The following is a 14,206-nucleotide window of genomic DNA, read 5'->3' on the forward strand; positions in this document are numbered from 1 at the left end:
AAATATTTTCAATAAAAGTTAAATACAAACTTAAAACATTTAGAGTTTAAAGATAATAAATCTCAGTTCTCTGAAAAATTAGTTTAGTTTATGTGGACGATGCAATACAAATACGATTTGTTCCACTCTATTTTTCTTTTCTGATACCTTATCCTTTTCTCCCTTCTTACAAAGAAATAAGATTCATTTAGTTTATCTTAAAACCTTAAATCTATAGCCTGTCCCAAGAAAGAAGTCTTCTGAAAGGAGATAGCTCAAGATCCCCAATATTACTTCTTGGCTTAACCTGGAGCCTTATCAAATATTCCAACATGTTGCCATCATCAGATTTGTTAATAGAGAGTCTCATTAATCCATGTCTTATCATATGTATTGGGTCCCACTACTGAGCAATCACAGAGTAGTGCTTCTTAAACTTCTCTTACCGTAAAGTAGCCAGTTCTGATTTAGAGGGTCTGGGGTGGGATCAGAAGGTTATTTTGAAGGTGGTCAGAGAAAACAACCAGAGAAACACTACTGTACAGCCTCCTTTATCTAGACATACCTATACCCAATTATTGTTTGTCTTGTCCCCTTGCACACAGATTTTCACTCAGGCATTGGGGAATATGTGGTCTAGGACATAGTATTGCTACAGTCAATCTCCATCCACCATGTCTCTGAGGTATGTGTTATACCAAGGTTTATACTACTAAAGTCTAATTCTCTATTTTTCCCCCAAAACATACGCAGCAAACGTTTGTTTATCTGGGCTTGGATTTTTCTGCTACTTTTTAATATTGCCCAGTAAAATCAAGGGACTGAAGACTTTGTTTCATCTCCTTGTTAAAACTATAGTTTTTTTGTGTGTGTTTTTTTTCCCCACTGCTCTAGGGATTCTAGATTTGAAAGAGACAAGGGCATATGTGAGATAATTTTAAAGATTATACGTTACCTCATTGTAAGGTGAAAAAATAAACTGGAAGATGATCAATAGTCCGATTAGAGTGGGTTGGCTGTCATAAAAACCAAATGCAGCAAAAAGCTCCTTTCGACCAATTAATACAGCAAACAAGAAGAAACACAGGAAAGAATTCATCTAGAAAGAAGTATACAAAATTTCTAAGTTATTACTAAGCAGTTTTCACTGCAGTACCAAAGAAGTAGAACAAGACATTATGGCGTGATTTTAAAAATGCTGTCAGTGGACACAAAAAGTTATTTGGGTAGTTTTATAGTTTTTATTCTAGAAAGAAAAATAGGGGCCGGCCTGGTGGCTCAGGAGGTTAGAGCTCCATGCTCCTAACTCTGAAGGCCACCGGTTCGATTCCCACATGGGCCAATGGGCTCCCAACCACAAGGTTGCCGGTTCAATTCCTCGAGTTGCGGGATGATGGGCAGCGCCCCCTGCAACTAAAAAATTGAACACGGCACCTTGAGCTGAGCTGCCGCTGAACTCCCAGATGGCTCAGTTGGTTGGAGCGCGTCCTCTCAACCACAAGGTTGCTGGTTCAATTCCCGCAAGGGATGGTGGTCTGTGCCCCCTGCAACTAGAAACGTCAACTGGACCTGGAGCTGAGCTGCGCCCTCCACAACTAAGACTGAAAGGACAACAACTTGACCTGGAAAAAAAGTCCTGAAAGTACACACTGTTCCCTAATAAAGTCCTGTTCCCCTTCCCCAATAAAATCTTAAAAAAAAAAAGAAAAAAAGAAAAAGAAAAAGAAAATTTCCCCAACTGTATAAACTACACAGTTTTCTCTAAGGACAGGCTTAAGTGCAGCCTCCTAAGATTAAGGGCTTAAAGTAGACAATAGCAATAGGATATTTTCTTTCTGTAACAAGTTAAATGGCTAGAAAGGATTCTGACTTTGTTTTCACCAGACACAAGGCCTCCCACCTGACCTTGTTGTGGAGGCGCCAAAGAAAGAGGCATCCCTTGAATGCTCTCTAGGACCCTGGGAGCTGTACTGAATAGTTAGAAAGGCCCAAGAAAAAAGCAGATCTGTTTTTAACAGTATCTGAGAGAGAGAAAAATAAAAGTCTGCCCCAAAATACTTGTAAAGGAGTATTGGAATAAAGTTGGAGAACAAATACTTTTCCCTTAGCAGATGAGGCTCTCGGAGGCCACATATACCACATTTAAGTGTGCTGCTCCACACCATTTACCAGGTGACTCAAAAAGCTGCCAGTTTAGAGTAGGGCTCAGAGCATAAGGCTCACCAGCTGGCCCAGGATGAAGTGCCAGCAGCTCTGCCACGCAGCCTTTGTAACTCGGTGGATCCAATACAATGAGCTCCAAGATAAAACTTTACTCTCAGTGAAGGCCCCTAGAATTACGAGCTATGATGCCATTTCCACCAAGTAACCGCTGTCCTTTTGAGAAACGACTTTTGGTTTCCTACTGGAACCTACTAGAGACTGATTCTTGCCCATGGGACACCGTGATCCTGTAGCCTGAGCTGCTCCTCTGGAACTGGACGCTAGGTTGATCCACATAGTAGCAAGGAAATGGGTGTGCTCAGAAGTACTCCAACATCAGGTGTAAGTGGTGTATGTGGGAGTGGGAATAAAGAAAGTCATAAAAGAGGAAGCTAAATGAGCAGGTGGCTTATACTCCTAGTATGCCAACTCCTGACATTCTGCCACCCTTCAATCAACCCTCATTCATGGGGAGTTTCCCATACTCATTTAACTGAGGAGCAAACATTTGAGTCTCTTTTACAAATAACTTAATATATGTATGCTGGCACCAGCTGAAAGTGGACTGCTGTGGCATTACAGTACCATCTTGGAAGACAGTCATGAAAGGAAGTACTCTCAGTAAGGAACTTTAAGCAGTTTAGCTCACTGTTCACTCGGACTGGAAGGAGAGAGGGCCTGAGCTGAGGATATATATACTAATTCATTGGCAGTGGGCAACTAATGGTTTGGCTGGATGAGCAAGGCCTTGGAACAAACTAGAGGATTTTGTTTGGGAGATTTTGTTTGGGAACTAACAGGGAGATTTGGACAAGAGGGATGTGGAAAAACTTCCAAAATTAGCTCTGAGTATGGTAGACTTTGGTCTACTGTGAATGTTTACCAAGTATCACAGCGGAGGGGCTCTCAGTGATCTGGCGGAGAAGACGCCTGTTCTGTGGTGTTAGCCAGCCTTTCCCCAGCTGTTCAAGGACTTGGTCAAGGGGTCCATGAACAAAGTGGCCAAGGTGACAGGGATGGAGTCAGTGCATTAGTCAACAACGCAATTAGTCAACATCCCCCCATGGCTCCTCTGCGGTGCCCAATCTATCAGAATCAGCAGTCAACCCCAGCCCTGAAAAGGTACCACATTTCAGGGACCGGCCCGCCACCTCATGGTAGGCTGATTCTATCAGAACCCTACCTTCATAAGGTTCAATGATTTCATGTATTAGACTGAATATTTGCTTTGAACTTAGGTTTGGACTTATTTAATGTTTCACTCACTGCCACGTATCCATACAACAGAACTTCAAGTCAAAGAACTCATGTTTATACCTATGGATGTAAGGCAAGAGGAAAGTGCCTATAGGGTCCACGAGTCTTCCTGTAATCCATCACCCAGAACCAGGTGGCCTTTTAGAAAGGTACAAAGTCCCACTTAGGACTCAGTTAAGGCTACATATGCTCGAACCAGTCAACAAGATACAGTATATTTCACCCAGAGCCTGCAAACTATGGTTACTCTGTGGGTTTAGAGGTATTAATACCCAGAGGAATGTTACAGGAACTGCTATTTTCTTCTTTATATTTACTGCATTTTCCAATTTCTTTTCAATGGACGTACAATGACTATTAAATGAGAAAAATTTTTTTTTTTTAATTGGGGAATATTGGGGAACAGTGTGTTTTTCCAGGACCCATCAGCTCCAAGTCAAGTCATCGATTTCCATCTAGTTGTGGAGGGCTCAGCTCACTGGCCCATATGGGAATCGAACCGGTGACCTTGGTGTTATGAGCACTGCGTTCCAACCAATTGAGCCAACTGGCTGTCCCAGAGAAAAAGATGTTTTTAAAAAAGCATTTTAATTCCAACTTTTCTAGGTTCACTCCTTTTTATCTTATAGCTCCTATGGCTGAGTAACTCAGGAGGTAGTGATGACAGTGGTGATAACAATAAATGTTATAGTACCTACCACATTCCAGGTGCTACTCCAAACTCTTTACATGTATTAACTCGTTTAATTCTTACATCAGTCGTATGAGGTACCATCATTCAAGAAGGGAAGAGAGGCAAAGAGAGAGGCGTTTAGGGACTTGCCTGAGATCACAGAGAGAGTGAGTCAGGGAACCGGAGCACGAAGCCAGGCAGCCTGGCTGTAGCGCTTGTCTTAAGCTCTCTACAATATGACCTCTGATTTGACTTCCATACCATAAAAAGAGAATCGTCACTCCAAACTCACCTGGCTAATAATGATGTTTTTGACTGTGTGTCCCAGCTTCCAATGCCCCAGTTCATGGCCTAGTACAGCAAGCACCTCCTCATTTTTGCATCCTTGTTTCTTATTCTGAATCAAAGAACAAATTGAAAATACGTTATCAAGAACCTTCACATGGAGCATAGAATCATGAACAAGACAGATATACTCTGAATGCATGAAGCTTACAGTCTAATTTAGATGAGAGAAAAACTGGCGAAAATATATAAACCTTTATCAACAGGACAACAGTTAAATAAATCATGACAAAGTTATATGATAGTCATCTCATAAACCCATTAGAAATTTTGTTTTCAAAAATTATGTTGTGACATGAGAAATTGCTCATGATAGTGTGTCAAATAATAGATATATTATACATCCATTAGATATGTTTTCAAAGATTACATCTTGATGTAACGGTTTATTCGGTGAAGAAAACAGGAAACAAAATAAAAATATATAGCATGATTCTAATTATGAAAAATGTGAATGTGTCTGTAAAAATACATAAATATAGGAAACAGACGGGAAGTATATCAAAATAGTGACAGTAGTTTTTTTGCTATGGTAGAATTACAGTGATGTTTACCTATTTTATATCTTTCCTATATTCTAAATTATCTACAAAGAAGCACGTATCACTTATGATGCCCAGAAATATACCCGGAATTGCCATTTAAAAAATTGAGACTTCCCAGTGAAGACAGCAGAAAGAACAGTCACATCGAATTTTATTCCCTACAAAAGCCCAATAAAACTATAGTCAAGAGATACATATAGTTTTTAAAGACTAAAAACCCACAAGGATGGGGGAAACAGTAGAGGTGACAATAGCGACAGCATTTTGGAAGAAGGAAAGGAGATGGACAAATGATAACAGAGTACACAGACCAAAGAAGGCTGAATCAGAAGCCAGCCGTGGGAAAAAGAGAACCAGTCTGATTTACACCCCAGTCTTCAAAGGGCTTGGGAACTAACAGCACCAGGTACTTCTGGAACTGGGGGAAACGGGAGAGGTGACTAAAAAAAGAATTGGGTGAGAGCTGTTTGAGAAGTGGTTAAAGCTCCAGATTCCTTCTCCAACTCCACACTAAAAGGCAACTGCTCCTCCCTCATCCTGGCAGAAGCCTGAAAGTTTATCCTCTGGATAGGGGAAAAGAAGAGGACCTTACAAGTGGGGGTTCACTAAGCTTGTCAATAAAAAAGACAGTGACTATCCAGTTTGGAATTAAAAACAGCCATAACAACAAAATCTATCTACATGCTATGTACAAGACATCTAAAACATAAGGATGGCAAGGTTAAAAGTAAAAGGATAAATAAGACAGTGGTGATGGTTGCACAACATTATGAATATACTAAAAACCCCTGAATTATCCATTTTAAAATGGGTGAAATGGTGAATCTGATCTCAACTTTTTAAAAAAGTAAAATGACGACATGACATCTAGTGAACATTAACCAAAAGAAAGCTGGTGTAGCTATATTAATATCAGACAAAATTAACTTACAGGCAAAAAGCATTATTAAAGAAGGTCACAAAAGAATGCTAAAAGGATCAATTTTCCAGGAGGATGAATTTAGTCTAAATTTGTATGTACCTCATACTATTTCCGCAGAATATCTTAATTCAAAATTGTCAGATTTGTATAAAAAAATCTGACAAGCCTGTCATAATAGAGGATGTTAGCATACTTCTCTCAATAATTGAAATATCAAGCAAATAAAATATCAATAACGAGACAAAGATCTGAACAAAATAATACATGAGCTTAATCTATTGAAGACATATCATAGCCTGCAATAATTAGAGAATATATATCCTAGAAAGTCACGGCTACAGGTTTTGAAATAAACTTCCAGCTACTTAGAAGGGTGAAGAACAAAAAACAGATGAACATGGAACTGATTTTGTTTTATACAATTTATAAAAACGCAACCTAATGGGAACACAAGCAGCAAGATTTACTGGAATCTAGATATTCTACCACTTTTCCTCTCCACCAATTCTTCATTTTTAAGGAAAATGATCACTTAAAGCAAAGCTGGTTAGATGTGTGAGAAAAAGGGATTAATTAAAGAGACCTGCAAGATAGTATTTACATTTATTATCTCTTCTCCTTTTAAATAGTAGAATTTAGGTCAGTAAGTTTGGTAAAGAAAGGAAACAATGAGATTTACCTAATCTAGTTCCTTAAATGGCTAAGAGACACAGGTGTACCTTCAGGGCATGGCCATTAAGAGGGAGCAATGAATTAAAGCAACGATTAACAGACATTTGTTCTAAGGGGGGAAGTTAGGAGGGGCAACCAAAGATTTACATACAAAGACATTCACTGCAAGAATATTTTTAACAGCAAAAAAATTAGAAACAACCCATATATCCAACAAGAGGGGAATGATTAAAAAAAAAATGATAGTTTAGAAAGACTAGAAATATATATAGTAAGATGTTTATGGTTAGTAGGATCATAGATGATTTTGTCATTGATGTTTTCTAACTTTTCTATTACTTTAGTAATTAGCAAAAATATGGCTGTTTTTGTTTAATAATGACAATAGCTCCCACTCACGAATGAATGACCTATGTACCAGACACTGAATATATTAGGTATTTTAAATACAGTTCATTAATCTTCACTTGTATAAGGCAAGTATCATTAGCCTCATTTTATATAAATTAACAGTCTTCAGGTTTCTGGTTTCCTTAGTTACCTGCTTCCCAATATGAACTCTGAATTCTTTTATAAGACAACCAGTTCTCTATTGGATAGCATAGGCTCTTGTCTTTTGGTTTGATGTCTGGGTTCAGAAGCTATTCAGAACTACACTAGAGTCACATTCAAAGGTATGGAATTGAAAAGACCATAAACAAGGATCACTTTCCACGAAAAGGAAACTTGCTTATCTGTGGTAGAGTCTTAGGCAGAATTAGATTTTCTTTACTTCCCACACTAATTTCACATAAAGGAACAGAAATACATACCACACATCTTTTCTATAGTACTTGCCTTTTTATAAAATTCATACACTGATTCATTTGATCCTCACAATACCAAGCTGGGCTGGATGGAAAGTATTATCTTCATTTTAGAGATGACAAAAAGGAAGCTGAGAAATTAGAATGTCTTGCCTAAGATCATCTTGCTAGTAAGTAATGGGTAAAACCCAAACCCACGTCTTTGGAGCCTGTGCCCTTTCTATTACACTTAGAAACTGGGAAGACTGACCTAACCTTAACACCTACTGGGGAAGTACTTGTTTTCTTCTACAAAAGGGCAGCTTTTCTTTTTTCTTTTTTTTTTTTTTTAATTTATTGGGGCAACAATTGTTAGTGAAATTACATAGAATTCAGATGTACAATTCTGTATTACATCATCTATAAATCCCATTGTGTGTTCACCACCCAGAGTCAGTTCTCCTTCCATCACCATATATTTGATTCCCCTTACCCTCATCTCCCACCCCCCAGCCCCCAAAAGGGCAGCTTTTCTATACAGCTTTTATAGTTTTAATTTTCCTTTTACTTAAACTGCTTTTGAGATAGGTTGTTCCAATGATATATTCCATTTGTCTTCTCAAGGGTAAAATTCCAGACAGTAAGTTCCCTAGATAGCTTTTAAAATGTTAATAGCCAGTATAGGGACATTCATCAAAATGTTCACTGTAGTTAATTCTAAGAGGAGGGATTTGAGATTAACTTTCGTTTTCTTCCTTAAACTTCTGTTAAAAATGAAATGCTTCATCTTCTCTACATCATCCAGACTTCAAACCATTTTTGCATCCCCCAGTGCACTGAACATAGTAGGCAGTCAGTAATAAGTCAGTTTCCTAAACTTCTGCCACATCTGGGTACTCTCTATGTGATTAGTAACTTAATAGCTTTCTTTAAACGAATTCATTTTTTAAAACTTAGCCTTATCTTAAATGACAATATTCATGAAATCATGCTGTTAGTTTTATCTTTTTCCTAGAATACATTAATAAATAAATAGCTATTCAAAATATTGTATGTCAACTATAATTTAATATATATATAGGTACGGTATATAGAGTACAGCATAGGGAACAGAGTCAATGAAATTGTAAAAGATATATACGATATTAGAGGGGTAATAGACGGGGGGGGGTTATCACTTTGTGACAGGTGAAATGTATAAGTATTACATTGTTTTGTACACCTGAAACTAATAATAAAAAGTAAAATAAATAAATATATAGCTATTCAAATTTAAAATACTGATATACTACCTAAGATCATCTCACTGGGGTGGCCAGTTGGCTCAGTTGGTTAGAGCGCAGTGCTCATACACCAAGGTTGCCGGTTTGATTCCCACTTGGGCCAGTGAGCTGCACCTTCCACAACTAGATTGAAAATGACTTGACTTGGAGCTGATGGGTCCTGGAAAAACACACTGGTCCCCAATAAAATTAAAAAACAAAAAAACCCAGAAAAAATAATCTCACCAGTGGTATATGCACTGGAAAGCAATACAGTTAATGAGTGTTGAGTCACTCTTTGACGTTCTCCTTCACTCCCCTTAATAGCTGTCACCAAGTGCTTTAAATCCATCTTTTATTGTGACTCTTCCACTCTTTCTGACCTCTCACTCTAGTGCAGTCCCTCATTATGTCATGCTTATCTTGGCTATCACGATACGACAGGCCCCTAGAAGTCTCCCTGCCTCCAATCTTTGCTCTATCCTATATACTACCACCAAATTTTAATTTTCCTAAAACAAGTTTTGGCCTCTATCCAAGTCAATCTAAACTTTCCAGGCCATTGGAAACAACCACTTGATGTCTTCAGAAGGAAGTATTTTACAAACTGGCTCTGGCCTATCTTCTATCCCCATTCATAAGAATCCACTTAATCATTAGTCTCAGAATAACCATTGTGTAGGGGTGTTTTTGTCTCTATAGTTTTATTCATTCCGTATCTTTAACGTACAAAGGCTCATCTCCAAGTCAAAACTGTCTAGTTAAAACATCTTCTCTTTTAAGAAGTCTGTCTGGCCATTAGAATCTGCATTAATTTCTTAATTTCTAAAAGCCACACTATTTCAACCACTTATGGTATTTACCACAGTATGCCTTAAACTATGGGCTATTTGTATGCATATCTAGTCTCCTTTACTCTAGGTTCTTTAGGATAGGACAATGTCTAATGTATTTTCATCATGTAACTTATACAGAGATGCTACAATGTTTGTAGTTATCAATGAAATAAAGCAGACTTCAAGAAGCCAGGAAAATAACTCAAACTCCATTTAATACACTTCAAAGGACTACCCAACCTTTCTAAAGATTTAAGCCAAGGAATACTGTTGTCACATATACTAAAGGTCGGTAATTCCATTACATTGCTGGCAAGTAGTGGCCACTAATGTCCAGGTTTGGCTATAATGTAGTCCACCCTGTACGTGGACACCTCTTAAGTAGGCTGACTTGGTGAACGTGTACGATTCCCCAGTCACTGGGTCACCCTTTCTGGACTTCAGTTTTCCTATCCGTAATATGACCTGAAGATCTCTTCCTAGCTTAAAATCCTATGGCTCTTGGTCAGACCAAAGTGACTTTTATTCCAATACCCCAACTGGCAGAATAACCTCACTTTAAAAAAACCAAATACAATCAAAGGGTTATGCCTATCCCAATGCTATTTAAACCCATCACAGAATTTTGTTCCACCTATATAACAGGCTAGGCACTGTACATCTTTAGGGTCACAACAGATGCTCAAATGATAACAGTTATTTTCTGATACTTAGAATACATACAATGAACTACAAAGTATTTCATATGTTTTTTTCCATTTAATCTTCATGACCCATCTCAACTAGGAGTGAGCTTGCCCCCAAGCCGCAACCCCAGGGGTATCTGGCAATGTCTAAAGATTTTTGTTGCCACAATTGTTGGGGGTGGTGGTGGGGGGTCGATGCTGGCGTGTAGTGGGAGAAGGCCAGGGGTGCTGCTAAACATCCTATGATACACAAGATACCTGCTCACAACAAATTACCTGGCCCAAACGTCAACAGTGCTCAGATGGAAAACCCTGCTGGCATCATCTTTTAGTTAAGAACAAGATTTGGAAAGCTTAACTTACTTGCCCAGAGTTACACAGATCCAGAATCATCTCTGAATGACCAAAGCCAAAGGCATATCACTGGTGAGTTTTCTGATTAAATTTGTATCGTTTCTTATCATTGTACCCTCTGCCTCTAGTCTTGGTACTTTAGATTTTGCTAATCAGCATCAGCTGACCTCACCCAGGAAAGGATTCAGAAAAAGCTTTCTAAGACTCTTAGGTCAGATTTAAGAAATGTCTTTTCTTGTGCTCTCACCGTATCCAGCATACATACAGTACTGTGACTGTATGCCTGTCTCCCCTTTAAACTATAAGCTTCTTAAGAGCAAGGTTTGCCTCTTTAATTTTGTATTCCTAGTGCCAAGCAATGTATCTCAGCATAGTGTATATGTTTCATAAATATTTGTTAAACAAACAAAAGAAAACTGACCAAATTACAGCTACTAAATGACAGAACCAGGATTCAAATCCACATCTCTCCATTACCAAAGCCTATGATTACTATGTCTCAAAGAAGCTAAAAATGAGATGTTTATCTCCTCTTTATCCTGCATGTGGAAGTTCTTTGATCATAAACATGTGAAATACATATAAAGTCCCTGTTTTAAAGATAACTTATAGTCATAGAATTTTCCTACCTTATGCTTCCAATTTTAATGTGTACATTCTGGAAAAACTTGCAAGAAAGTTCGCATGTAACAATAGTGATGATGTCTCCCAAATACCAGAATTATAAAGAGGCCATGGTGTTTGCATTTGACAGTCTCCTTGAATTCAAAATTCATTACACAGAAATTGACGTTATTTTGAGTTGTCACAGGAACTGTTTATAAAAACTAAACCAGAGCCTCTTAGGAAAAGAAGAACTCACTTTAACTTTAGCTTTTATTTCTTCACTGTCCCCTTCTCCATCATTGCGGGGTTCCATGCCAGACTCCTCCTGGATGTCTTTGTTTAATACAGAATACTCTTCTAGTAGAGTGTCGAACAAAACTATTCGCTTGTTCTTGAAGAAGCCATAAAAATAGGCATTGCTGTGGGAAGAGCGTTTAGATCCTAAGGAAAAGACAGTTCAAAGCATGGAAAGTAATTAAAAAGTCTGGGGTCATTTGGAGAGACTCCTAGAAGTTCAATCACTGGAAAGGACATTAACATTTTCAAATTGTTTAATACATGAGGAAAACTGTGTCAACATAAATCACCACCAACAGTGGACTGTTTACGTGCAGTCTTGCCAACAAATACCTATGCTCGTCACAGCTGTATAGCAATAAGTAAATAAGTAAAGCCTAAATATCCAGCAGTACTAGAATGATTAAATTATGGCAAAGCCATGAAATGGAATTTTAAGCAGCCCCCAAAATTATGCTTTCGAAGAATTTTAACAAGATAGGAAAAAGATCACCAATATACTGAGAAGAATATAAAACTTAATGCATATAAGGTTCCATTATTGTCATGAAAAAGATGTACATGTAAATAGAAAAGCATAAACACAAGCTTATTAAGAAAGGTATCAAAATGTTGGTGTTTATCACTGGCTTCTAGAACTATGAATTTTTGTTCCCTCCTTTATACTTCTCTTTTCTAATGCTTACTTCTATACTTAGAAAAAAAATTAAAGCTATTTTTCAAAAGTCTGGAAAAAATATACCTAAATGTTTAACAATGGCTAACAGTTGTTGATTTTTATTTTCTTCTTTATATATTTTTGTATTTTCTAAATGTTTTATAGTGTGCAGTGAATTTAGTAGTTAAGAGTAGACTTTGGATTCAAATCTTGGCTCTGCCATGTATTAGTTGTGTAAATGTAAGAAACTTTCTTAATTGCTTTGGGCTTTATTTTCCTGTGTATGTTGGAAGACTAGTATCTACTTCATTGGACTGGATTAAAAATTACATGAAAAATTTTATGTAAATCAATTAGTAGACTGCCTGATCCATATAAACTATTACTATTACTTACGTGTTTTTTTAGAAAAGAATAAAATGTGTTTCTCTTGAGAATGTGAGATCTCTCACAGAAAATGTAAATTTTGTATCTACTCCTATTTCTAATGTAAAGTGTTTAGCTATACATTGAGAATATTACATATTCTACATACGGGGTGCCAAAAAAATGTATACACATGACTTGTACTCATCTTTTGTTATCAGTATGTATTAAGTATTACAATTTTAATATAGTTTTTGCTTTCTTAAAATGTGTATACATTTTTTTGGCACCTTCTGTATATAACAATATATTTGGCAGTATGTTTAGAATATAGTAAGACTTTCATAAACAGTAGCTTTTATTTACTTATTTTATTTTTTCACTTTTTGGTTTGGTTGCTTAGAAGTTAAGAGCCAAACTTGTGGTCCAATTTTGCCAAAAATATAGGTCTTTAGGCTCTGGAAAGCTGTGTATCATTCTGAGGTCTTACATTTCTAACTCATTTCTGTTTTCTCTGATTCTAATTTTTTAATTAAATTAAAAATATTTCTTAGAAGCTGCCTGAAGTTATTTATGGAAGTAGACAGATTGTGTGCATATAAATAAAATAAAATTAATGTCTCACTATCTCCCACTGGTTCAAGTATCTCAAAGTGTGGCTTAAGGAACACCTATACCCAAATCATCTACGGGTGCTTGTTACAAGTAGATACTAGAAACACGTATGAGGTCAGAATCTCTGGGAATGGAGCCCAGGAAACTGTCTTTTAACAAACACTGCAGGGAATTCTTACACAGTAATCACTAAAGGTTAAGAGTCCCTGCACTAGACCATAAGCTTTTTGTATTCCTGTGCTTGGGACGCAGTATATATTCAATAATGCTTGTTTACTGAATGAATTAACTATACCACTTGAGGTATGAAGCAATGTATTTGAGAACTCTGAAAATCAAAATATTCTGTGCAAATGTAGTTGAAAGTCATTGCCATCTGTGTCTTCATCTTTTGTTTATGATGTTTGATCTTAATCAACCGCTCAGCAACATTTGCAATTGTTGACCACTTCCTCCTTGAGACACTTTCTTTTCCTATTTCAAGAAAAACACCATTTTCTCCTGTCTTTCTTTCTACCTCAACGGTCTCTCCTTCTCAGCTTTCTATTCTGGCTTTTCCTCCCCTGCTGACTCGGACCTGAGCCCCCTTCTCTTCTCTAAGTGCTCTCATCTATGGCATTAAACACCATTTATGTGCCAGATACTTCCATGTCAATATTCTTGGCCCTGACATCTCCCTAGAACGCCAGACTCATACATCCAGCTGCCTATTTAACATCTCTGCATCTCCACATGGATGTCTATAGTGCATTTTTGTTGTTTATATTCTTCTGTGTGTTTTTTCCCCTGCCCAATATCGGAATCATCGGAACCTCCTTTCAGGGAATTCACACCACATAAGTCCTGTGAGAGACCGCTTCTCATCTGAGAAATCTACAAAGCCAGGCAGTATTTGCTTCCCCAGCATTTCTGAGCTAGCCCCATGCCCTGGTTCATTCAGTTGGATGCACCCGCTGGGGACTCTGAATAGTCAGCTAATTAGCAAAGAAGCAGGGCAGTGAGAAACTAATTGCACAGGTGCTAGTAGCAGGAATGTCAGGGGTGAAAACTGCTGAATTCAACAGGAGGAGGCCGACAGCAGTGTCCTCACCAGACTGGTTCTTCAGTGCGATTGTGAGTTCCTTGCCACCTAAGGAACAGCCCATT

The 14,206-nt window shown here is 37.7% G+C and overlaps 1 protein-coding gene across 2 annotated transcripts in view; it reads right to left on the minus strand.

The window, feature by feature from the left end:
* The window catches only part of ZMPSTE24 (zinc metallopeptidase STE24), a 33,256-nt gene that overhangs the window by 3,532 nt on the left and 15,518 nt on the right, over nt 1–14,206 (minus strand). For both annotated transcript variants that reach the window (XM_081057655.1, XM_081057656.1), the window contains exons 7-9: nt 11,381–11,565; nt 4,404–4,508; nt 935–1,078 (exon numbers count right to left, since the gene is read on the minus strand). In XM_081057655.1, the coding sequence (XP_080913781.1) occupies nt 935–1,078; nt 4,404–4,508; nt 11,381–11,565 (434 nt within the window). The remainder of the gene's footprint in view (nt 1–934; nt 1,079–4,403; nt 4,509–11,380; nt 11,566–14,206) is intronic.

The sequence above is a fragment of the Rhinolophus hipposideros genome, assembly GCF_964194185.1.
Source record: "Rhinolophus hipposideros genome assembly, chromosome: 8".
NCBI lineage: Eukaryota > Metazoa > Chordata > Mammalia > Chiroptera > Rhinolophidae > Rhinolophus > Rhinolophus hipposideros.